At 40.1% G+C, this 27,106-nt stretch overlaps 1 protein-coding gene across 7 annotated transcripts in view; it reads right to left on the bottom strand.

The window, feature by feature from the left end:
• Positions 1–528: 528 nt before the first annotated feature.
• Positions 529–27,106, bottom strand: part of LOC146647661 (rho GTPase-activating protein 12-like) — a 61,603-nt gene continuing 35,025 nt past the window's right edge. For 2 of the 7 annotated variants that reach the window (XM_085388281.1, XM_085388282.1), the window contains exons 3-19: positions 15,040–15,306; positions 13,124–13,339; positions 12,669–12,749; positions 12,254–12,382; positions 12,039–12,101; positions 11,539–11,613; positions 10,873–10,934; positions 8,319–8,400; positions 6,148–6,249; positions 5,191–5,289; positions 4,599–4,701; positions 4,129–4,248; positions 3,606–3,704; positions 3,336–3,413; positions 2,643–2,777; positions 2,159–2,264; positions 529–1,880 (exon numbers count right to left, since the gene is read on the bottom strand). In XM_085388281.1, the coding sequence (XP_085244407.1) occupies positions 1,706–1,880; positions 2,159–2,264; positions 2,643–2,777; positions 3,336–3,413; positions 3,606–3,704; positions 4,129–4,248; positions 4,599–4,701; positions 5,191–5,289; positions 6,148–6,249; positions 8,319–8,400; positions 10,873–10,934; positions 11,539–11,613; positions 12,039–12,101; positions 12,254–12,382; positions 12,669–12,749; positions 13,124–13,339; positions 15,040–15,306 (1,992 nt within the window). In that variant the 3' untranslated portion in view covers positions 529–1,705. The remainder of the gene's footprint in view (positions 1,881–2,158; positions 2,265–2,642; positions 2,778–3,335; positions 3,414–3,605; positions 3,705–4,128; positions 4,249–4,598; positions 4,702–5,190; positions 5,290–6,147; positions 6,250–8,318; positions 8,401–10,872; positions 10,935–11,538; positions 11,614–12,038; positions 12,102–12,253; positions 12,383–12,668; positions 12,750–13,123; positions 13,340–15,039; positions 15,307–27,106) is intronic. The other 5 variants (XM_085388283.1, XM_085388286.1, XM_085388284.1 and 2 more) reach the window with 5 other exon arrangements.

The following is a 27,106-nucleotide window of genomic DNA, read 5'->3' on the forward strand; positions in this document are numbered from 1 at the left end:
CATGACTTCACATAGAGGAGTCTGGGTATCTGCAGTCCAGACCTTTCATCAGCTGAACAAAATCTGAAACCATCATGAAACCAAATATTTGACGCAGCGACCGAGGACTGTCAGACAAGAATAGGACACCATTCCTCTCCCAAAGGTCAGCTGGTCTCCACAGTTCCCAGATGTTTGCCGATCACTAAAAGAAGCTAGGATGCTACACAGTTATAAACATGTGACCTGTTGTTATTCCCATTTTAAAGAGCATTCCAGCCTTTCTGGATCGGGGTTGTAATCGACAGGTAGATGATTATGAGCATGCACCGTTTTCAGTTTCTCACTCACAGATCCAAACAGCAAAATAGCAATACTGAAAATCCTCAGCTAGAGTATTTAATAACCAGCTGATGATGTCACAATTGCCATGTCCATCTGCTGCTGAGTTTTAAAAAAATGGTCCTACCCAGCCCTCTGTGTTGTGATGCGGTGACTAAAATGCATGAACAAGTGCAAAATCAACAAAGAACGAAGATTTAGAGTATCTCTTATTTGAGGTCTTTAATTCAGTTAGACGCCAACAGTACTGACTCAAAGGTAAACCTCCACATCCCAGTTCATAATTTTATTTCTCAGGTCTGTTGGTTACACAATGATCACACAATAGTGATTTCTCCCTTGCATCATATATATTTTTAACACTCCAGGCGTACTTATATTTACTATTTTTACAATATATTGCTATTTAATTCATTCATTCATGAATCCATCCACCCTCCCCATTCACATGCACACGCACAAACACTGTACAATATCGTTAATTTGTTTTGTCCCCCCCAAGATGATGTTCTGCCCACTGTTAGATGATTTATTCTAAAAACTAAGAAGGTGGCGTGCAGATGCAATACCGGAGGCGATAACCTTTATGTGTTCAGAGGACCTTGGTCCTGTTTCTCAGCAAGAAAATACAGAGAAGCAGATTCAAAGAGAGGGGGAATGATCCACTTAAACTAAATGTAAAAAAAGAAAAACTAAACAAACAAAATAAAAAAAACAACAACAAAAAATATTCTTCCCTCCTCTTCTTGTTACAGCGTCAGCATGTTTCACCTTTTCTGTCCGAGGGTAAAGAGTCCACAGTTTGGTTTCCTTCTGTTGGTTCCTCAGTGTGGTTCATACAGGAGTGACTATACAAGTAATGAGATTTACAGTACAGTACATACAAGCTGCATCCAGCATCATAAACCCCCAATACTGCTGCCTCATCTGTAAATACAGCCTACTGGACCTGCTGCTGCTGCTTTGGCCTCAGTCAGTCTGTGCAGTAGTTCAGGCTTGCTTGGCCTAGTAAGTAATAATAGTTTTAGGAATCCAGTGATAGGACAGAAGGACGCCACCTTTGCAGTAAAGTGGCACAAATACAGCTGCGGGAGAAAACGAGACTGAAAAGTGCAAAGAGTCCAAACTTTTTGGTCGATAGTTATGGATGTTTTCATTGTATATTTTCGGTTGGCTTTGTTGGTCTAAGATTTTGAAGATCGGAGAAGTCAGCAACCAGAGAAGCCAGGTTGGTAAGAGTTCAGGATAAGCTGGCCCAGACCGGGGCAGGGCGAGGCTGGGCCGGGTTGACCCGAGGCCTGCCACACTAGGTTAGGAAGAGCTCTGCACTGGGAGAGGAAAAGAAGAAAAAAAAAAAAAGAGAGAGAAGCTCATCCTGTGGCATCTACCTTCCAAAAATGCTCTCATACTCTAGCAGTATAAGCTCTACAATCTGGTTCTGATACACCATGTGGACCGCCATGTTCAGCGTCTCCGTTTCAGGCCGCAGCAGCGTGGGGCCGAATACGATGGCGACGCTCTGGGTCGTCATACGGTTCTCCTCGCCGTAGTCAATCACTCTGGAAAAAATAGATAAACCCATTGTCAGTTATTTACCGTGCAAGGTAATATGGAAGCCAAAGAGTGCTCAGTACTCATTTGTTAATTAACTGAGCAGTCATCAAGTAGATCAATCTTTTTTATTTTCTTCCATTATTTAACACCTTTGAGTTTGCTCATGTTGAGAATGAAGCCCTCTTATGATTGAATATGATTTTTTTTAATATTTAACTTTTGTTTTCCTAGGAGGGGAAAAATCAATCAGGGAAAAATCAATAACATGGTGTGCTGCTCTTACTTCCTGAGGTGTTTGAAGAGAGCCTGCATGGTGTCGTGGTTGGGTTTGGGCAGCTGTCTGACCAGCTCTTTGATCGACTGAACTCGATGCTTGTGGTCAGATATTTCTGCAGAACAAAAGACAAAATCCATCAAAGTCTGGATCCATCACAAAGTTACACCAGCTCACCAGTACAAAATCCAACATATCTTTACTTTCAGTGAGACAATGATGAGAAAAAGTGCACTTCGTTTCACTGACACTCATTTTTAAAGCGTTTTCAGAGAGAGGTTTGGTGACTGCAGCTGACCCTGCCTGTCTTTACAGACCCTTACAGTAAATACAGATGAGTCCCTGGATAAAAACCCAGGAGCTGTAGTCCTTGACTGAGTTTGGGTCTTTGCTGTTTGGGTGCTGTGAACCAGCTGTTTAAAAAGTTAACAGGATTCCACTTAAGGGATACTACAGTGACACTGCATTTATTTACAGATACAGAGACACATACTGATGGCGCTGACAAAGTCGTGGAAGAGACTGTAGGTGAAGAGGGGCTCCGGCAGCTCTCTGAAGAACATCTTCAGGGCTCCTGTGGTCACGTGGATGTCCTCCCACTTCCCGTCTGACAGATTCACCTTCTCATCTGGTGACAAACACATGTGAACACCACTTAAGTATCTTATTGAGAATAAAAGAAAGGAATTCAAGTCAAAATATCTTGTATAACACTGTATGTAAAATATTATGCTCATCTATGACCTGAATGAAGCAGTTTTAGCTTTCTCTTCCTTTCTGTTTAGCTTTTGTCTGGTTGGTTTGAGCAAAAGGTCAATGGAGCTTCTAGAGAGCTGTGTGCTTAGAACATCAACACCATAAAAATCATAGGGTTGAAAAAAAATGTGAAAATGAGCTCCGTTTGGCTCATAGGGATTACCAGATTACCTGTACTCCTAATGTAGAACTTTGACAATATTTAACATGACTTTAAAGAAATATTTACATTAAAAAGTGAGAATATTTAATGCTTTGTAAAGTGTTGTGCCATAAATAGGTGATGTATCACACATCAAATTGTGTTTTTAAAATCGTGTTAAAAGTACGTTTTGAATATTTTTCGTCTTTACTTTTCATTTTTACTCCATTATTCACTTCAGTGGTATCTCTGCAATTAAAGGCAGAGGCAGTTTCAAAGGGCACTTACCGTGATTGACAGCAAAGCGGAGTTTCTGTATGACTGCCAGGTTCCCGCTAACTCTGTACAGCCCGTCTACCGACAGACCTGCAGGGATCAACACCAGGTTATCAGTATCTGTAAATTAACCTTAAAGTCTGAGTAGCAGAAAAGCACAATCAGCTAAAAGGAGACCACAGTCGCACCTTATTTCAGTAGGCAGCAAACCTCACCTTTCTTTTATGACAGGGAAGAAAACAGAGAGTAGAATGATTTTCTCTTAACAGCAAAGTTACTCACCGTTATTCTCCACATTGTCAATGCACATTTTGACAAAGTTCGGCACCGTGGTGTTCTCCCTTTGACACAAACTGGAAAGAGCACAGCCAAACACCTGATCTGGAGACAGAAAATAAAGAACGGTCATAAAACAGACCAAACACACTAGTTTGCTTTCAGATCTCAACATTAGACCTCTGGTACTTCAGTGCTTTTAGTTTTTATTAGAGTTTAAGGTACAGAAGGCGAAAACGAATCATAAATTCCTGATTTATGTGTGAAAACTGGACTCTGATGTCTTAAGCCAAAAGTCTTAAAAGTAAAATAAATAACAAGAAACACACCAAAGCTCACGTGATGCATCCAAATGTACGGCTCTAACCTTAAACGGCAAGCGGTGGTTAAAAAAAAAAAGCACTGATGTGTGCTTCTTTACTGCTGTCATCACATTTCCAAACCTTTGCTGCTTGTAACATCTTTTCAACTTTCCACAGAAGAAATGAAACCGAAAACATTTCGAGTGTTGCTGTTGTTTCTTTGGCACCTTTAATGTATCCCTTGTCCTTGACGGTCTGAAGGGTGGGACGGCCGGTCAGGAGCTTCTTCAGCTTGTGCCTGGTCTTCTTGTGCTCGGCGGAGTCCATGCTGGTTGAGGGCTTCATGGCTGTGGAGGAGACACGAGACAGGACGGTGTTATCCACCATTCGTCTCAGCACGCTGATCGCCATGATGTTTTGGAGGAGTGAAACTGATAAGCTATTGTTTTATAGGGTAAGGAGGGCAGATGAGGTTGCTGAGGCCTTTGACCAAATAGGCTTGTTGTTGTACTTTGTGCTTTCACTCATGTATCCCTTCTGCTCTTTGTTAGAGGAGTCATGCACGTTAGTCATTTACTGCTACTGTAAATATTTGGCATGTGATGATTTGTGGCTACTTTCAGTCATTTTTAGTCACGTTTTATTTCTCGAATCACACCCTGAATGAATGAATCCCACCATTTAACAGCATGCACACCTTTGGCTTTCTTGGAGTCTCTGCGGTCTTTCTCTTTGTCATGTTTCTCCGCACCAGGCGACTCGGGCATGTCCGCCTCTATGGGGTCATCAGACTCACTGGCCTAATACACACAGGAAAAAAAATACACGCACAAGGAAATAAGATACAACCGCTTGTAAAAGTCTCAAAAGGTGCTCTTTGGCCTCTGGAAAGAAAACAATAAACTCTCTATCTTCTCGGTTTAATTTTCATGCTACTCTGCTTTTATGTAGCTTTGAAGTGTTTATTTCCCTTACAGTTGCTGGTTGTAGGTTTTCCATAAATGTGAAATTGCGTTTCATTCAGACCATAAAGCCTATTGTTGGTTAACGTTTTCCCTCAGTGGGTAAAAATGAGCAGCTGCTGTTTAGTTTGTGCTCAGAGCAAAAAGGTAACTGCGACACAGCAGTCCTCTTTGTTTCTCTTATCAGTCACCCACACAATGTCAAACCCGGACGTATTCCTTCATGCTGAACCACAAATCTTCTCACTGCAGATGATTTAAAATGGACTTTATTCTGTTTGAAACAGATGGAAACTATATTGACAGAGTGAAGGTGTTGCTGCTCACATGGTTGCTGATGGTGTCCTGCAGCGCCTTGAACCAATCGTTGACGACGCTGTCGTTTTCTGACTGGATCAGCAGGTCTGTTCCCTGACGAGTCTTCAGCTGCAGAGAGGCACAAATCGTTTTTCTCATAAACATTTTGAGTTTGTGAGTGCAGCACTGACTACTGATTAAAATCACAAAACATCCGAATCCACCAGAGCGATAGTTTATTCTCTAAACATTTTACAATAACTGCTGGATGTCCTGCATATAAGAAATTGTGAGACCCACCAGAGAAGCTTAAACCAGGAAAAACCTGTTATACTTCATAACTGAGAAATATTAACATCACTCAATGCTTTCTCCACCTGAATATGAAACATTTACTTCAATCAAGCAAGCCGTCATAATCTGCAGTAACATACATGTTACTGTTTCAGTAACTGGCTGTGTTTGTTTTGTCATTTATGTATTTAGATGCTTTAGCAACTCACTGGGGACAGCAGAGGAAAATCATAAAACAAATTATAGCCAAATCTTGCACATTTACATGGCACACCCAAGCACTAATGTTAAACAACATGCACAATCGCTTTTTGATACAATAAACAGAAATAAAAGCTCAGGAGTAAGTGCTGGATTTTTTTGTTTGTGATGGCTTTTTGTTCCTTTCTCATGTTTTCAACGTTTGTTCATAAAGTAAAAAATGTGTTTATTTCATCTGTAAATAACGCTACTAACTTTCTCATGTTTAAAAGAAATTACAATTTCGATTTCAACGCTGTAGCTTTTTCAATAGTTGAAGTTCTTTAAAATGTTTGCACAGATGTATAATATGACAGAGGCGAACAAGAGATTTTGGTCTACAGTTAATAGATTTTATTTTGATTCTGAATAAAAAATGATATGTAAAAACAGTGACGCCTCATAAAAAGCGATAAAAGCAAAAGACTGGATGTTATTTAAGATCTCCCTCACCTCTATAACGTGCTTCTTGCTGGACTTGTCTTTGGAAGCCCAGTCCACTGAGCCGCCCTTCAGATCCACTGTGAACTCTGGTTTCGACTGACCGCCTCCAAACTGGACAGAGACAGAAAAACAATCATATTAACAAACAGAGGGCCTGCTTATATACAGGGGTCTCCTTTTTCTTTGATTGTTGAACCATGCAACAGCTCACATCAAAGAAAATAAAAAGTCAAATGATAACGGTGCGCACGTCAGTCAAGTTTCTGCCCAACTGTAAAATTTTCTTAGCTTTTAAAGTGTGAGGAAGAAAACAGAAGAATAGTTTCAGTCGAGGCCAAACACTTAATGGTGAATATGAATGGAGAGTTGTACTACTTGTATTTTCAGCTTTTTCCTTGCAAGTGTATTAGATGTGGTCGTCCTAGTTGCCTACTCAGTGCTCTGCTGCCTAATTTACTGCTGAAAACAAAGGCTTAAATATGCACTTCCCTTCAAAGGAAGACAAGAAATAACATTTAAAATGTCCAACTGCCTTTACGATAGAGTAAAGTGCCCATCACCACCTAAATCAGTACTAGGGACTCAATGTAATTGCACACACTTTGCTTCAGTATTTCCTTTTCTTGGCACACCAGGTGTCTTCACCCTTCAGCCAATTGGCTGACGAGACTGATGACTTTTTGATAGTAGAGTTTAAAAAAAAAAAAAAAAAAAAAAATCTAAACAATAAGAAAAACAAACAAACAAAAAAAACATGCATTTGATCCAAATTCACATGCATATAAAACGTAACTCCAGTGATTGATCTGTAGTCTTCCTGTGTGCTAAACAAAAACAAAAAAAAATGACAAAATCCACCTGTAGCACTCGTTTCACATCAGGAGCTCATAAACCAAAGGCAGTCCAGAAAAGATTGGTTTGCACAAGTACATCTAAAACTCAAGGTAATCCTGCTTGTGTGAGAAATCAATAATTGTGATGCCCTGCAGATCTCCATCCCAGTTTTCCATTTCTAACCAAACAACTCTATGATTAAATTAAATCTACATCCTGTTTGTCAACCCAGAGATTAGCAAGTAATGACAGCAATATTGTCCCTTTTTTTGAGTCATGCCAGTGAATATTAGTCAGAGCATGACAGACAGCAGGAAGATGGCATGCAGAGAAGTAGGAAGAGTTGGAAGCACGCATAAGGAAGGAGGAAGAACATACAGAGGAGGCTCGGTTGAGTCTTGAGCAGCCAAAGGAGACATCAGGTTGTTTCTTAGCTGACGGCCTCCAGTTACTCAACAGTGACAGGAGCAATTCAGGGAAGTAGCCGCTCTGATAGTATGGCTGAACAGAGGGATGGAGGGAGGAATGAAAGAAAAGGATGATGGGAGGATGAGGCCAAAGGTAAAGAGATGGAGGCATGGAAAGAAAAGGACACATACAGAAGAGAGAATATTCAACTCCCCCTCAGTGACCTAACAAACAGCCTGAAAAATGTTGTGCAAATTTTGAAGAGATGGGGTTTATATAATAACCCCAGATGCAGGGGAATAAGTACAGAATACAGAGGCATGCTTAATTAATTCAGAAGTTTAACCTGTCACCGAGTTTCTTAACCACCAGCTAACTATATCCAACAGGTAAAGGAACAGTTAGCAGCCAGGCTGCCCTTGAGACTGAGATAACAGAAACCAGATAGTCATCCAATTCAAAAGCTTAAATGCACACAGTGTTTCTTAACACTCCTACATCTGCCCTTCAGATCAAAGGAACTGACCTGCACTATAAATAAGCAGAACGACCTTTCCACTGAGACTGACCTTTTTCAGGCCTCACTGAGTTAATGAGACTTCACCAAAAGGAGAGGTTACCTCCAAAATATTCCCTAATGTATGAAGTTATGGACTGTGTTAACAAAGCTGCAATCAAAATTGAACTGTACATAATGAAAAGGATACTGCTGGGCATACATCTAATCATGAAAGTCGGTGTTCGATACAGGCTGTGTCAGAAGCGTAAGAAAGTGAACTCAGATGAAAAAGTCCCTGAAGGAGGTCTTTCAATACAACAGAGCAGCAGAGCCACATTAGTAACTCTTTTCAATGGCCTTTAATGTTCACAAAACAGTGTGTGGCTCTGTTTTGATACGAAACGACAGCTTTTAATGGCAGCAAGTTTCTATCACTCACCCAGCTAGTTCCACCTCCCTGTCCTTTGGCAAACAGGAGCGTTGAACCTTGGAGGACGGTCCAGGAAGAAGTCCAGTTCTTCCTGTAATGGATGTAAATAATAATAATAATAGTAACAAAAAAAACATACTTCATGTACTTAAAACAAGTGCTGAGATTAGAGACAACTACATCATGTACATGCAAGACAGAAAAGAATTGGAGAAACATTCACGGGATCGTTTCTATTGTTAATTTACTGAGAGTACTTAACTGCCTCCTTTTTTGTTTTTCAATCTTTTTGTCCTCCACTCATCCGACAGGGTAAAAGACGGACATAGTCACTTTAACATCACCCACAAGTTTATGAAGTCTAGTTTTAAAGTCTTAAGATAAGCATCGTTGCCATCAGCATCGCCGTCTTGCTTTTGAAGCGAATGTGATGAACAAGGGGTGGGTCTAACTGTGAAGCTCTGGCCAGTGACTTGCCCATCAGAAACCAAATAGTATAACCTGGATACATCCTTTCTGACCCTTAGAATGACCAGCATGTACCAAACAGACTTCAGTATGACCTGAGAGGAGTGACTGAGGACATTAACTCATCTGGAAAATGTTTACTGAGGTGAAATGTATGAGCCGATTTCTCGTATACTTCGATAGGATCTTAAGTCTTTTTGCAGCCTTTTATTAGCTATCCTCCTTGTGGCTAATAAAAAGAATGCAAGTTCAGGTTCTTCTACATTTGCTTCACTTTTCATAGAAAGAAGCTACGTCCATTTAATTTATTTTTTTTTCTAATGGCGTCTATAGCCTGTATTTCAACTGGTGTAACAAAATAATTTCCAAAATATTGGAAAAACAGTATCGTGTGTCATGCTGCATTGTTTGGAATTTATAAAGAAAAAAGTAATGACAGCATGCATCAATCTTTAAGTTTATCATTACAAAGAAACCCTAATGTGGTAAATAAAAGAAAAAAACAAAACATCTGCATGGGCTAAACACATTACATCAGCGTCACATAGCAGGCTGTGATACTCATACTCATATGGGAAGAAGTTCAAAAAAGCTTCTAAGATAGACTACCATGCCCTGGATGACTCAGAACCTACACAGACAGGCTGTGAAATATTTGACAGTAAAGAGATGTCCTAGCAGCAGCATGGTGTCCAGAGACTACAGAACGTCAAACATTCAATAATGATGGGCAAAATACCTCTGCTGAGCAGGTAGGTCCTTTATTCAACTTCCTCTCACAAAAAGTGAGAGCAAAGGATACCGCTGACTGACATTACAGGGTTGGTAAATACTTTCAAGGGTTACCTAGGCAACTGGAGTCTGACCAACCATCAGCCACAAAGTACTACATAAGTTAATTGTTTCCAGTGTGGACCCTCTTTGAGAAAGCAGATTAATTTGGACAAATTGTGGCCTATTTTTTAACAACACAATGATTCCTGGTGCAACTTACAGGGAAATGTGCAAAAAAGCTTTTATTATTATTTTTTAAATCATGAGGGGACTAGCCTAATAAGAGAGACCCTCTGCTGTGCTGATAATAATACTGAGACAGTATTACTCACTGGGGTTGGATTTTCTCTATAGTTCGATTGTCCTATCATCCCCCTGCGGCACTGCTGCCATGGCGGCAGAGAAGGTTAACCTTCACCTAATAAGAGTAGTGATATCCAACCTCCATAATGCACAACGTGTAAGCGACAAACAGGAGCACCGGGTGTTATGAAACATTTACACACTGACAATGTACAATGTTGACTGATTTGGCTGACCACGATTATTTGATGTAGTGGCAGAGATATCAGCTGAAGAGCTAAAATGGTGTTAAGTCACAACATTAGCTGATTCTGTAGTTTAGTTCTACTAAATAATTCAGTTTTTTTCACTGTGTAAAATATTTCACTTGTCTCTCCTACAGTCTTCATTGCACCATTATCACACACAGCAAAGTCGTTCACCAACAAAAATAAAGAAGACGAGTTAAACGAGTACCTCTGCAAATACATTGTCGCCTGAAGCTCCATTTAAAAAGCAAATAAATAAATCCAATAGTCATAAATAGGCATCGGCTTTTTCACACACACTAAAGGACTGAAAAGTCCAGGTACGAACCTGTAAGCCCACCTGAGCTACAGGGGTGGCTGTAGCTCAGGTGGGTCAGATCAGCCACTAACCAGAAGGTCGGTGGTTTGATCCCAGGCTGCTCCTTGCCTGCATGCTAAATATCCTTGGGCAAGATACTAACCCCATGTTGCAATCCATCGGAGTGTGAATGTGTATGAATGTTACTTAGAAAGCACCTAGAAAAATGTGCTGGTGTGAATGCACAAGTTGTGTAAAGCGCTTTGAGTAGAAAAGCACTATACAAGAACCATTTGTGTCACAAATGTTGGTTATATGTGGAGACATGACCTGAAACTATGGCGAGGCAGCTTCAGTTTATTTTTAATCTCATATATTGAAATTCTTTTATGGGTAATGGAGAAATTGACTGGCAAACTCATCAATCCCTTTAACCATAATATTAATCATCATGCTACTTACTACTACTTACCGCACTTTCTTGCCATTTTCAGTGATCTTTGTCACATTCAGAATTCCACATTTTTCAGATGGCTGCAGAGGGGGAAAAAAATTAATACACAGTTTTAACATTGATTAATTTTGATAATTCCCACAAAAAGAGACAGAGAGAGATGCTGTTTAATCTTGGTTGCTACTGCTGTATAAAAACACCACCGCCACCACCAAACATCCCACCACCAGAATAATAACAGCCTTTAGCTTGTAGGCAAAAAATCCAAAAATCTACTATACCACTTTTCTGAAAGGCAGAATTGAATGAATGAAAATGTATTAGAATAAACTAACGTTAAAACTACTTGTGCAACATTCAGACAAACACGGTGATTTTTGGTGAATTAACCAACTCAGGGAAACAATTTCTGACAATATAAAAACTTCTGTGTGCTTAACCAAGGCCAAGAAATGCTTTTATAATCCACAGTGCTGCTTATTAACAGGATTTCCTACACAGGTTTAAGGTATTTGTTCAATTGGACTTTAGTTTTCCTTCAGGATGTTGAGCTTCTTTTATTTAACTGGGACAAAGACCTGTGCAGGAAACCTGCCATACAACATGTGTCACCATCCAACAATCTGAGACCACGTTAAATCCCTGCAGGAGGTGAAGAAGGTGAGGTTAGTGGTGAGTACTAACAGAGGCGGGGGGCTTGGGAGACGAAGGGCAGGAGTCAGAGTCAGGAGAGGGGGGCTTGAGACCCAAAGGAGCGTCCTAGTCAGGAGACAGGGATGAAAAAAAGAAACAATGTCAAATGGGCTAACAAAAGAAGGTTAATGAGAATATGATGCAAGGTTAAGGAGACACGGACAACTGAAAGAGGGTGATGGTAATTAGCAGTGAGATTATAATGTGTGTCTAGTACCTGTGTGTTTTCCAGGAGACACAAAAGGATTATTAATTAAGATGTGGATGCAACTACAGTTTCTATGAGGTTTCATGCAGCTATAACTACTTCATGTTCAGGCTAATCAGTACATTTTAAAGACAATCATCCAACATTGCTGCAAAAGTCCAGTTTGTGATTAATGCAAATTATTTAAATTAAAAATAAAATCAACTGAGAGTTAGAAAGGAGGTTTAATAATCACTCCGGTTGTGCGATTACGGTCATGCAGGCTGAAGGAACAGACACTGACTTGGTGTTTGTATGGATGTGGGCGTGCAGAGCCTGTTCGGAAACGCCTGGTTTTTAACAGCCGCTGCAAAGCAATCAGTCTACAACTGAAAATCTTAACTCAACAAATATCTCGGTCTATTTTTAAATCCAGGTGCAGCAGGAAACCTTAAGGATAAGTAAGGTGCATGAGGCTAATAGTACAATTTGACAATTTGTTGTATAGGGGTGTCAGACCTTGTCAGCTGGGTCCTGGACGTGGGCGCTATGTCTCCACTTGGTCAGGACGATGGGCTCCACATTTCTTCTGTCTAGACTGCGGGTCTTTGGAGCATCCCCAGAGGGTTGGGGAGGGGAGTGGTTGTACTTCATTGAAGAAACAAAGAATTGCATGACTTCAGTATACCCATAAAACCATTTTTTCCTTAACAAAAAAAAAAAAAGCCCTTGCAATAATATATTAAATTATTAGGTGCAGTAGAGATGTCGCAAGTATTCTCTAGTTATCGCTTGTCGCATTGAAGTATGAAGCTTTACCGCCCCATCACATGTGGTCCATCCTGTGCGGTTGTGCAGCACGTACACTGTGCTCACCTGTACGACAGGTCAGTACGCCATTAATTCTCATCGCTCGACTGTTTTAGCGTCTCACCTTCGGCAGCTCCCATTCTGACCTGGAGCCGTCTGCACTGTAGTAATAAGGTCTTCCCTGGTCATCAACGTGCTTTAACCACTGAGCAGACACACCGGAGAAAAATCATTCAGTGGTTTGAATCCTAAAAATGTATTTTATTTATATATTAATTTTCAGCCTTCTTTTATATTGTCTTGATTAAGATTTTATTAATTTATTTTCTGAGTAGATTTGACCTAATTGGGTTTCCTTTTAGTTACACATAAAAGCCATTAAAACAAATTATGACAATAAGAAAATAATAGGTAAAAGTGTGTATAGTTTGGTATCATCATAGTTTCCTTGTTAACAGGAAACATTTGTGCTGTGCCCCCCAAGCAGAACTTTCCAGCAAATCAAATCAAAACCTGCTCCCACGTGCAGTCCCAGAAACCCCCAGCAGTAAAGACAGATTGGAGCGGAGCAGCCGGTACCTTCTCGTTAGTATAGTCACTGACGTACAGCGTGTGACCGTACTCGTCCATCTCCTCCGACCAACCACGTGGCGGTGAGCCATATTGGCTGTCTGACTGGCTAGAGTAGGTAGAGTAGGTACTGAAGCAGGTGTCCTCCGATGACAGAGGCTGCAGTCGACCAATAGAAAGCGAGAGAAAGGGGAGGAAAGACGGCGAGAGCGAGAGAGGGGTGGTCTGCCATTTGTTTAAAAAGAGAAAGAGACAGGAGAGGGCAAATTTCACCACAGCGTTGGAGAGAAAAAAAGACAGTCATGCACCCAGAAACAATAAATCATCAGTAAAACACCCAACACCAGTTTGATTCAGTATAGAGACCCAGAAACGTCAACAGAGTGCTAAAAATGTTCTTGCTTGATTTTGGCCAGTGATGAAGGCAGCTCCCGCACTGTGGCACAGAACAGATGAGGGGACAGTGCCTGCTTTGGGCCTGAAGGTGGCAGTGTGGTGCAGTCATTTAATGAAACAGAGGCTGACTCAGTATTAGAGATGACTCAGGGGTATGTGGTAAGTCACTAGCGCGTGTGTGTATGTGTGTGAGCTGATTATAAAAATAGTCATTCACTGTTGATCAGCTGTAGTCATCTCATTTGAACTGAAATACAGCATTGTGGACTTTTACTCATAGCTTTTTGAGGACAAATCATTCTGTTGTTGCGTCAGAAAGAAAACAAGAACTTTCATTATCTCCGAGATATATTCTGTCTGATAATCCAAATCTCCCAAAACAATCTGGCGGGGCTGAAAGAGCAATTCTGCAGTTGCCTCCGTCTGTCTACGCGTATAGCAATGTGAGTGAGAAGACAGCCACAATATGTGATGAAGTACTGCCACGGCATATTTGTTTTCAGTTTAATATTTGTCTCTGACTCATGCTTTGACGCTGGGTGAGTATATATGAACAACTTCTGTGTACAAGCGGGTTTATGTAACTGTGTGCTTGTGAGAACCAGTTTGACTTTGTCAACATTTTTGCAACATCAGGTGATTAATGGCTCACCTGTTCGAAGGTTTAACAGTAACATTTCCGAGTTCATGTTGTTATAAAAATTGATGCGATAACAATTGGGACTTAATTTAGATTAAAGGATTTAATAAAATATAAACTTTGTCAGAAGAGCTGTATAAAGGCTGGCTGCACCTGCTTTATTTTAATGCTTATTTAAAAGGGACAGTACATATTAATTATGCAGTGATTGATCAGAGGCTGACATGTATGGCAAAAAAAGGAAAAGGACCAGACCCTTTATGATCTCTACTTCTCAGATTCTTACAGCTGCATTTTTACCTGACTTGTAGACTGCTGTCTACTATGTTTCTGCTGATTTTCAAGATAAAAATACCTAAAATGAAAAAAGTATTTGATTTCTGTAATGTTTGTAACAGCTATCTAAAGCATTTTTACAGTACCAATGATGTGATGGGCAGTTTCACGTCACTTTATGTGCTCTTGCTGGGTGTTAAACAATTTGAACTTGCTCCAAACATTTTGATCATCTTACAGGCTTACTCATAGTCCAAGCAGCTGCTTATATTTCTATTTGTTACTGTTTACAAAAATATCTATGGTTACCAAAGTGTCATATATTGCATTTGCAAATCAGACTGGATTCAATGAAACTGCTGCACATTTCACAGCAACACAACTCATTATTAAAATGTATTGTTATCCATCATTTCACATATTAAGCATCTAAAATGATATATCAGTCTAATGTTATGTTTTCATATTTATTCACGAGGCTATGTCACTGCTTGTTAAAACTCAAAGTAATGCATCTTGATACTAGGGCACATGGCTCAGGAAAAGGCAACCCAAAAGTGTTGCCAATGCTCGCGATACTTCACTAACCTCCACTACGGTAAATTGCGTTTACCTCTGAGCTCTCTCCGGTGCTGTGGCTCTCTCCTTGCAAGTTTCTGGTGCTATTGTCCCTGGTTCGAGGTGGCTTCCAGGTCCTCTCCTGGGTGGCGCGATTGTAGTAGAAGTGCCTACCATTCTGGTCCTTATGGGTCTCCCAGTCTCCAACCACATGGAGCGGGGAGGCTGAGGGCAGAGGGGGCTGGGTAGACTGGGTGATCTTCAGTTCCTGGAGGTTGCTGTAGACGGGTGACTCGGGGCGGCCCTGGCCAGAAGACACAGTCTAAGGAAGGGAAAAAAGAAAGAGGGAACTGTGATTCATCTGTGACCGGATGTAAGTCTGTTACATAAAAGTTCCTGGACAGTAAGTGAAGGGGCATGATGTAAAATATTCACAGCTTTCAGGCTGTAAATCACCAGCTGCACGCACAAGCTGGTAGACATTTTCATTTGAAACATTTTAGAACGGCACATACATCAAACAGCTCACCCCCACACTCCATTCCTACAGAGTTTCAAATGAAGTCAATCATTTAATCTTCACAGTAGGTTTGAGGTTTACTCTACTCTCTCAGCTGCACTGGAGCATTGAGTAACTGACTAAAGTCAGAGAGAAATTACAAGCTCTACTTCAAGGCTTTGTGAGCCATGGAGGAGCAGATCATTGAATGAACTTGGAGAAGGACAAGGGAAGGAAGTTGCTGCTGTTATACAACCGGGAGTGGCAATAACCCATGTCAGGTAGAAAAGAGGAAGTTAAACTAGCTCAAGATGCATCCTAAACACTGGGATGAGAGTTTGTCCAACCTCATCTGAACAACTCTGAACACAGAAAAGGACTGTTACTGGTTACTGGCAAACCCTAATGTGTTGATTGACATTTTTACTTAAAAACTAACAGGATAACTGCTAACGATAAGAATTCCTTTTTAACTTGCATTGTCCCCCCGTACACATCATTCAGAAGAAGAACTTTCTGCAGACAGTGAAAAATGATACTGGCTGGACTGAGCCATTCAAGTTCACAAGGAAAATATGAGTTACGTTTCAGATCCTGTTTTAATTTCAACATGCAGCAATCTGGTCTTGATACTTAAACACTTACAAAAATGTTCCTGTATAACAAGCTGGAAAACCTGACCAACCATGACTCAAATGTTTTTAAGTGTGAGTCTGTAACCGTCACTTTAACCAGTGGCAAACATGATTACAACTCTAACCTCCTAAGAACGTAAAATATGGTGATATTCAAGTGCCATGTGAACAAGAGAGCTCCTGTTCAGTCAAAGAAGAACATTTCTATTGCTGTGTAGTACAGCTCTGCTCTAATGACAGAGCATCCTTTAAAACCCAGATGAACCAGTGATCCAGTCAATGGGCTTCTTGTCATGATTATTTCATGTTGGCATTACAAAGAAGGAGCGCGGCTGCAGAGCGACAGGGCAGAGAGAGGCATGAATAATGCCAGTGCCCTGAGGCCTCCCAACATTGGCTCTGTGATGTTTTTATTGCATGGGAATCAATGGGGATGAAATATGCAGGAGCCAAGCAAACAGCTGGAGGTACCAAGGAGAACTTGATATTCCGTAGAAGTGCTAGCTGTTCAATACAGTATCACAGGACCACAATATACATACTGTATCTTATTATATAATTAAAACAGTTTCATCCCTCTATTTGTGAAAACATTTCACAGAAGTCCAAACTTTCTTTAAAAGTTTCTGACCACGCGGGTTATCAAGCAAAGCTCTAGATTTCAAAGTTACAGCCAGCATTCAGTAGAAAGCTTCTGCAATGCTGAGCAAATTTCCACCCATTAATTAAAATGCACGACAAATTACCTCCAGTGGTTGACAAATAGTAAATACGTCATCCTCTTCATGGACTGAAATGGCTCGCGAAAAACGTTTCATCAAACGGATCACTGCCATCGTCCCTGTTTAGTATTTTGAGTGATTTGATTGAAGCTGTCAGTCTGCTTTACTGCATGCAGCGTGCAACACTGGTGACTGTTCTGTGGTCTTCCTGCATAATGCTGCACAAACATGTGATTTAGTGCATGGATCTGTCAAAGGGGAAGTCCTGGTAGTCAATCGACCGTTAAAAAGCCACAGAGGTGGTCGCCCACTTCAGTTTTGGCCACGAAAAACACAGTTTCCTCAAGGCTGCTCGGAAATTTAAGCTTAAGTGGAAAAAAAGACAACTCTGCGAATTCAACAAAGCAGTGTTGTTTTGTTTTTTTCTACTAGCAGTACAGCAACAAGCCACATGCGATCCATGCATGTAATGTAGGTAAAAAAAGGCTATTTTCCTTGATACACAGCAACTATCATGTCTCAGTGCCTTAAGTGCATTTACTTTGTTTCATTTGTTTAATTGAAGCTGGATCAAACGTTAGCTTCACTGCACTTTGGCAGGCCAGAGTCTTCTTTGTTGTTATAAGCTTTTGCAATCGAACGAAGGAGGATATTTAGATGATGGTGATTTTTGTCATTTCTGATTATATGTGATATACATCCACATCCTTTTACTGCTATTACCTTCATGTAAAGACTGCGGCACCCACGGTGTGGGACGGAGAGATTTCGCAGGTCTTTCCTCCCCACTGCTGTCAGACTCCATAATAAAGACTTTAACTGATCAAGCACACACATCCATACATATGCAATAATACTAAGTGCAATAATCCTTTCTGTCATCGTTGTATTTTTACTCAGTTGTATATAGTATTTGTATTTGTATTCTATTTTTATCTTATTGTATATTTATTTTATTTTATTCTACTGTATATAGTATTTTATTTTATTCTATTCTGTACAGTTGTGTACTGTATTTATTCTTATTGTATTCTAATTTTTGCCTCATAACTTTTGCACTGTCCACTTCCTGCTGTGACAAAACAAATTTCCCACGTGTGGGACTAATAAAGGTTATCTTATCTTATCTTATGTAAATGACAATATGCGTGTAACACTCTACATACTCCATCAAATCTGTGCAGGACAAGTAGACACTTTGTGTATTACTGCCAGACCAAAGGGTTGTATTTTTAAAAGAGATGAGAAGTTCTAATGAAACAGAAAACAAGAGTTTGTTTTTGTATCAATTCTGTAAAAACACAAGAATAAAAATCCCCTTCATGCCTGTACCAATCTGAGCATCTCAGGAGTACAGAAAAGAACAACATGCTTATCACCAAAGCTGTATATGCTCTATCAAATAGACCCCTATTATGTAACTAAAGTCTTTACTGCCAGGTTGGCTCATTAAAAATGCACAGGGAGTCTCTTAACTCTGTTAAAGCAGCAGTATATCCCTGAGCAGCTGGTGCTGGACATCTGGTGTTATCAGACTGACCAGCTAATCAATACGGAGCTCTGAAGCCACTGAACATTAAGAGGTTGACCTCTCAGTATGAGGAAGCTGCTCTCTTTGTCAGTACACTGTGTTTTAAGTACAGGTTGCAATGGAGTCAGGTGTCAGCACCTACGCACATTTTCTGCACAGGGATTCCTGCAGTGAAATATCCGAAATAAAGCACTCGCTGTGACATTTTTATGAAGCATAAAATTAGGTATTTATGAGTAACCCTAGTGTTTAAAGTGCCATCTTATAATACAGACAATAAGAGGAGAGCTTGTATAATGCATCCGATGCAGCTCAGTGGGTGAACAGCTGATTAAGTTTGCTTTGCCACAATAAATCTGAGCCACTTGCGAGTCAATGCCAGGAACACAGAAACCCTCTACAGTTTACAAGCTGGTAAAAGTGGAAACAAGTGTGGCCTTTGTAGTTATTGTAGGTGGGCTGTGAGAAGTATTTTAGAACAAATGATAAACATTTTTAATGTTTAATTCTTTAATTCTGTCTGAAATGACCATGAACATTTAGGATTAAATAAATTAAAGTAAAACAAAAATAAGGAATCATGGGAAATCAAGCAGGCAAATTAAATTAAGAAGAAAGAACCCATTTTAGTGTGCAGCACTAAAGTTTGGAAATGCTACACTATCAGAAACATTTAACGATGTTTTATGTTCTTCCTTGTGGAGGAAAATCAAATATTTCCCAAAACAAATATTTCCAAATATGACAGTGGTCATTTTCAGAGACGGCACGAACAGAAATCATTAAGAAACCAAACTGTGAGAAGAAAGAGGGCGATCGTGGCTCAAGAGTTGGGAGTTCGCCTTGTAATCGGAAGGTTGCTGGTTCGAGTCCCGGCTTGGACAGTCTCGGTCGTTGTGTCCACCAGTAGGCAATGGGTAAAGTGCCTACTGGTGGTGGTCAGAGGGCCCGGTGGCGCCAGTGTCCGGCAGCCTCGCCTCTGTCAGTGCGCCCCAGGGTGGCTGTGGCTACAATGTAGCTTGCCATCACCAGTGTGTGAATGTGTGTGTGAATGGGTGAATGACTGGATGTGTAAAGGGACTAGTTGTTAGGGATGTTAGGGACTAGTAAAGCGCTATACAAATACAGGCCATTTACCATTTTACACAGAGCTAATAATTACACAGGCTGACCAAACCACAGTTCCACCAGAAATTAAGTACAACCACAGCACCCGGTGTACAGGCCACAGTCTGAGCCTGAGGGTTCACTACACAGCAGCAGCAGCAGCCAATTAACAGTTCTGATTGCAGCTCAGCATCTTAATTTCCTATTATAGGCCAGAGCACCGCTTAATGGGTGGGGAAACGAAAGGGACTGAGTGATGCTGCCAGTTCTAAATTTACAGTCTTATCAGCACAGCCTGCAGTCTGAATAATAACCACCCGGCCCAGTGTTATTCAGCTCAGAGATAAACCGCATCAGGACCAGGAAAAACAGAAGAACCTAAGACTCCGCTTCAGGCAGTGAATCCATCAGCGCTAACACTGGAGAGAACTGGCTGCAGATGCTGTTTATATTTAGACTCGTCTGCTGAGAGATTCAGAGCAGTGTGTTCATTTTATGCAAAGTTATCCTGGTTCTCGTAAATATGGGGTCAACTGTAAAACTGCTCAGCTGCTTTTCAAAAACAAATGTCTGGTTTCTAGTCAAATCATTTCAGCAACACTCTGAAAACAGATCAATGTGCAACATTGTGATCATGACTACAAACTGATGATTACAGAGATTATATATATATTAGGCCTGCACAATAAATCGAAAATTTATTGTCATCGCGATATCAGCCTGTGCGATGGGCCCATCGCAAAAGACGGCGTAAACTGCGATAATTGGGTACCTTAAAATGTTTACACACGTGCTTTAAAGAATTTACCAATCAAAGAGACAAAGGTTAAGGTCGCACCGTCCTTTAGGTGGCAGCCTGACAACAAAGTTAAACCTAAAGAGACGTAGCAGTATTGCAGGAGGAATAGGAGGCAGAGGTGTGTCTGTCCACGTTTACCTCTTCTATTTGACACAGATGAACCTGCTCTACCACATACCTGCAGGGATATGGGCCATGCAAACACAAACACACACACAGGTACTTTGATGTGAATCAAGTGTGCGCGCTTGACTAGTGTGCACACATACAAGTGTGCACATGCACAATCATGCCCACAAAAACAAAAATAGACAGGCCGGCCCTTTCCCTCTTCTACTTCCTTGTCCATTCAGTTTTTTAGTTTCACTGGAGGGGTTTTTCACTGCAGTGCTTTACATGGTCATGTTCGGTGGTTACAGTTTATTGCATAATGTAGTTGGAAGGGTTTTATAACATTTCTTTTTGCACTAATGTAGCTGACGGAAGCAGAAAAACTCCCCATTTTTCTTCACATGTGGGATACAGGTTTCATGTTACAATGGAAAGTTCATGTTTTAATCATTTTTTTGATCCAAACAAAATTACCCAATTACTTTGGGATCAGTGTAGTTACTGGTATACTGGTAAACTTTAATTCATAGCTACATGTGACAAGTGAAACCAGCTAGGAAGCATGACAACACCTGATCGAAACAGGAAGAAAGGAGGCTATGTTAGAGCTGAGCTGATTACATCACAGATACTGCAACGCAGTGAGAACTTTACAGCACGAGCAGTGAACTAAACTTGACATTTTTTCTTCTGTAGGAAGAACACAGAGGGAAAGGGAAACAATAAAAAACACAGAGGGAAGGAGCTTGCAATCAAAAATAACATTTAATGTGTCTGGAAAAGTTACAAAGACACCCGGACAAACCCCATGATTGTAAAACACATGCTCATTGCAGCTTGATGCCTATTTCAGTGTAGTCTGAGGTAATCTCACCAAATATGACCCAACTGAATAATAAAGAACAGCAAACCATGGACAAACACACAGAAAGGCCTTGAAACACAGGCCCCACCCAAGATAGTTGCGCAACCCAAGAGAAGTGACATTCAACAGGAGAAAAGAGCAGACAATGCAGGGACAAAAAGAGAACAGCCTGAGGTGGGTTCAAGACCTGGGTGAACTCAAAATGCCTTCAGTATGTGGTACAGTTACAATGTTGTTTTTAATCACATGCCAAAAAAACAAAACAAAAAGAAAGTATAAATCTGTACTTTTCCAAGCATGCTACAGGATGTTCATTAATATTATTAAAGTCACTGATTTACAGTTATAACTTCAGATACGTGTTCAGTTCCTACAAATGGTCAATCTTATCCTTTTCAACAATACTATCCTACACCTTATAAATATCACATTTACAAATCCATCTTTAACTTAAAAAGGCTTCTTGGTATTTTATTGCAGATAACTGAGCCGTCATCTATATGTCACATTGGTATAAGCAAGGATTGACAAACTTTTATGTACAGTCTCCAAACTCTTCTACCTAAGCTCAGTCTCCTGTCTTTTTCTCAGTGCCACCATCTCCAAGTACACATCATGGCTGGTCTCACCATCAGCTACATTAATAATGTAGGCTTAAAAAAATTAACAAGTGAAAAATGCTTACTGCAGATTCTTTTATCTTGAGGTAACGTCTCCAAATGACTCATTTCAATTAATTTAACATGATAATAAGAGGGGGGGGGGGGGGGGGGGGGGAAAGCTAATACTCACATTTACATAACTGAAACCAGTGAACCTGTGTAGTTTTAAGCATTTTTCCCCAGTGATGTGATTAATTACTAAAACAATGTCAACATTCTGAATCAATTAATTATTTTAAATTATTTATTTATTTTTAAATATGAGTCCCCACTGGGTTAGGTGCTGGATTTAAAAAAATATTACAGGGAAATAAGTGGAAAAAATACCTTGTATAATTAATCAGTCAATTAAGGAAGGCCAACTACTTAAACACAGTCCAATGGATAAGGCTGAACGTTATCCAAATATTGATGCCAATCTTTTCCATAGGGAACTAGGGAAATCTCTACAAGCTGATAAACCAGAGAAATTGTGAACATGTTATTTATTTATTTTTTTTCCATCCAATGCAGTAAAGTTCTCACACACATTAATGAGATTCATAAACAGAGGAACAAGTGAGCAGAAACAGGCTTGGTGTTACTCAGGGTCATCTATTCACTCCATGGGCTTGCAGCTGTGCCCACATTAACACATGTGTTCTTCTAATAAAGTCTAAAAATACAATGGGTAATATTTGAAGAGGTGCCTTAGGATAAAGGATGTGGATAGTGTTGTTTTTAAGACTCTGCAGATGCCGATTAATCTTCTAATTTCATGTACCTGACTGGTCACAGCTGATGATGCTAATACTCCAGCACAGCGGTTGGCTGAGAGCTGGAGGGGTCCATTAAGGACAGCTGGCATGTATAAATATTATATATAAAGGTGTGTGTGTGTGTGTGTGTGTGTGTGTGTGTGTGTGTGTGTGTGTGTGTGTGTGTTTATGTAAGAGGGTAGCAGGCAAGGGGGCAGGTGTGGTCACTGCTCAGGACACATAATACAAATGGATGTGACTTCCGAAGATGTAGATGTAGCTTTCTCCTCCAATCCGGGCTCCAGCAGAGGATTTAATGTTGTTATCTAACACACAGACATCAAGCCAACCATCCTGTTGCCAGGTAGGAAACATTAGATATTTAAAGAGGGATTTTAAGAACAGCTAAGAGAAGTAGTGTTTGTTTAGCCTGGAAAGTGCATTTGTTATCTTGGTTTTGAAAATGTATCAAAAAAAGAAATCCTTTAGACAAAAAGCATAAAAGGGAAAAACCAGATTGAAAAGATGATGTTTTCACTTTCACCACAGAAAAGCAAGCCGTGGTTGAGATTATCCTATTCTGGGCCGCTTCATTGTATCTTAAATAGATAAATGGAGGACTGCATCATAGCAGGCTATCTAAATCACAACTGACTGATGCTGACATCTTGACGCCTGTTATCTCAATCCAGCTCTGTCAATCCAGCCAACACAGATGAGGAGGATGAAGATATGAAGCAAAGATACACTCTTCCTTATCTGTGCCGTCCTACTGCTCAGCTAATCCCAGTCACAATATCATTCCACAGGCTTAGAGACCAGTTCACTGAATCTGATTCTCAGCCACAATAAACAGAGCACGTTATGAACCTGAGTAGGTTTCCTAAGAACACTAAGCTTGTCCAGAGTCTTTACAAAGTTTTGACTTTTTCCATAAGATTTTGGATTACTGCAAAAAAATAAGGTTTGAGGTAAATAAAACTTTTTGATACATGTGCTGTACTGCAAGATAATCGCACACTGACGCCACTTTTATAACATGATAACATCAGGCTATCACAACTACTAACCGCCTGTGTTTTCTGTAAAGCCAAATATGCCCAACAACATCTTTAGCCTTAGCATTTTTTTTCAAACAATATTTGAAAATCTCTAAAACTTGAATCAACTGCAAATCTTACTCATATTACCACAGTAGGCAAACTAAAAGAGCCCAGATTGAGATGTGGGAACTCAAATCCAGGTGTTCACACTCAGGTCTGCGCCACTCTATTTAAACTACCCATTTAACTTAAGACGCTACAGCACAGTGGACTGGATCTACTTTTATCAATCTGTTTTGCATTTATAAATGAACACACTCTCAGGCCTGAAGCAACAGTTTCCTACTGTTTGGTGCTTTTAAAAAAACTTTATTAGCACAGCTGGGCATTAAATGCTTTGCTTAAAGACTCATTTAAGTGGTGATGCATGGTTCACGAAAGAGAGAGAGTTTCTGGCCTATTTTCAATAATTTTTTTAACCTCATTCTGGTTACAAGACCACTACTATTCCAGCTGGCCTTAAAAAGCTTCAGCCACAGAGTTGCCTTAAAAAGCAAACAAAGCAGTTATTATGAGTCATTTTTTAAGGAAAGATTCTTAATTAATTCAACAAATTTCTGCACTGTTCTCTATTATGTATGATTTACGTGTGAAATTCTGGTGACTTTATCTCAATAAGGTGGTTTCACACAGTGTGTCCCAGTGCCAACCCTTTCCTTCGAATAGCTTGTGTGATGCACAGCAGCAGGCTGCTGCTATGCTGAACAAATCACTCATGCGCCTTTAAATTAACCAAATTTCAACCCTGACAGTGAACTGTGAAAACTGCCCATGCAGACACTCTGAATGAGTCATGTCATCAGCATATATCAGTCAACTATAAATTGCAAATTTGAGCTTGTTTTGGGAATGTGTCCTTCCATGTAGATATGTGAGGTGTGGGTTTTAACTGGTTTTCACATAGCTTGTTGTTGGCAGTCAGTGTGTTTAAATGAACTTTAAACCTGCATTCCTGTTAATTGCTGCCAGGGGCTGACTCCCGTGATTGTGAAAAGACCACAGAAGGTCAATGGGAAAATGGCCCCAGCCCAGACTTCTGTTCCTGATGAACTTATGGGCTTAGTCACTCCTTTAGGGTCATAATGAATAAAACATTTTCCAAACGTATTGTTTAGGTAATTGTTTATGTTAGAAAGGAGGTTAATCAGGGGTATTTTCATTGGCTAATGACCTGTATGACATGACCATGAAACAAAGCAAACAGAGAATGTAACATCACATTTGCAGGGGGGAGATGAAATGAAAATCAAAAGAATCTATAGTATTTTTTTTTAGTTAACATAGATAAAAAAAAACAAAACAAAAAAAACAAAAACATAACATCCCCCTCCCCCCAAAAAGAAACATATACATCTGCTGTATATTCCTCGCTCACCAAATCACAACTATTCATACAAGCACTTTTTTCTACAGTTTTCTCTATCTATAATTTACATTTATTCGTACTCCAATGACCACATGAGCTACAGCCCAGCCATTATTGAGGAAATAGGACATACATATACACATACAAAGGCTACGATCATTACAGTAAGATGATGTAAACACGGCTTAGCTTTACTATGGGTTTCTTACACAAGCTGTACAGAACTATTAAAGATTCTTAGTTAAGCTCATTTGAGAGAAAAGTGCAGTTTTTCCTGCAGAAAATTAAACCCCTGAAAATTCTGCCTTTGTTGGTGCTTTAATGGATCGCAAGTCAAAACCTTTATAATTTATTTCAGTGGTTTTCTGCCAAGATAGACTTTTTGTGGTTAACGTAACAAATGCAGAAATGTCAGGGACAAAGCAAGCGGAGGTGGAGACAGCTACACTGACGAAAACATTTACTCGTCAATGCCAGCAGCAGAAAATGTCAACAGAGCTGCCCATACAGCATGCCAAACATTTCCTGCTGAACTGAAAATAGGAAAATGTGGTTTAAAGGGTTAGGGAGACAGTACAAGAGGACACCTGCAGCTTTGTGCACCTGTCTGATCCTTTCTCTCAGCTTTTTAGGCCTTTTTTGTAGAACCGTTTATCACCTGTGCAATAACTCAATTTATGGACCCCTCAGTCTTTTATCAAGCAAAAACTGACAAGCACATGCAGAATCAAGCTTCACTGTGTGTGTGTGTGTGTGTGTGTGTGTGTGTGTGTGTGTGTGTGTGTGTGTGTGTGTGTGATTTACACCATTATAAATGAGTGTTCCGCAGACGGAGATTATCATTTTCTCGTAGTCAAGATAAACGTCTGACGTGCCATCAGGCTGTTGAAAGCAAACGAAGTCTTTAATTCACTGTCAGATACTGTTTAACCTCAGTGTGGCTGCAGCAGAACTCTGAATTGATTTGTGAGTGATGAGGCAGATGGCTGTGCATGTGTGTGCGCACTGTTGTTGTAGTAATCCCTCGGCGACAGGCAGGACACGTTCGGTTTATTTCCCATTCAGCAGCAGAACATCAGAGAACATTAACGGGACACAGCCTGTTCTTCAACTAGAGTCCACTAAAACAACAATCACAACACATCTATCACAATTTGATCACATAAAACAACCAGTATGTAAACTATATAAACATATAATTCCCTTAAAATGCTCACAGTTAACCATGAATCAGACACGTTTCCAGCCTGGTACACTGTTCTAGTCGACATGGGTAATTCTCTGCTTTATGAAACTATGTGGGGTTAACACAGCCCAAAAGCCCATCCAAGAAATGTGTGCTTAGATCTTCTCAGCAGATTAAATTCTAGCACTATTTTATTTTTATGTTAGCAGTAATCAACAGGTATCTCTGTCCATGTGATATACAAATACCATCTATGGTTGCCTTTCACAAGCCAAGTCACCTAAGCTAGCTTTGTTTATAGCATTCCACCTTCTTATGCCAACACTGTAACATCTGGCTTTGTAAAACAAAGATAGTAAACGCCACACTTTCACTTGAAAGGTAAATATACCATCTGTAAACACAGGTGAAAGGTCAGTCTGAAAAACCTTACATTTTTCATTTCCAACTAACATAAATCACTTTAACTTTTTTTTGAACACCAAAACTTATTACAACCTTAAAAAAAGCTAAAAATAAAGAGACATAAAATTTGATAAACCACTGAATACTGTACAGCCACGCTGTACACATTTTGTCTGATCTTATTATTAGACAGACACAGCTTCACTGTTGTGCACTCTGACCCAGCTGGGCACACTAAAACATTAAAAAACAAATCCAGACAGGACTGGGTATTATTTCTTCAAACACTGACTGGGGTCCTTCAAGCAGTCCAAATGTGTTGGGTGTCCATTCACTGACATTGAATGAAGCTATGCATCCATTAACCCAGACAACAGTGACAGACCACAGCCAT

Source organism: Rhamphochromis longiceps, linkage group LG18 (genome assembly GCF_057381845.1).
Source record: "Rhamphochromis longiceps isolate RC_006_pf linkage group LG18, R_longiceps_female_GT1.1, whole genome shotgun sequence".
Classification (NCBI taxonomy): Eukaryota; Metazoa; Chordata; class Actinopteri; order Cichliformes; family Cichlidae; genus Rhamphochromis; species Rhamphochromis longiceps.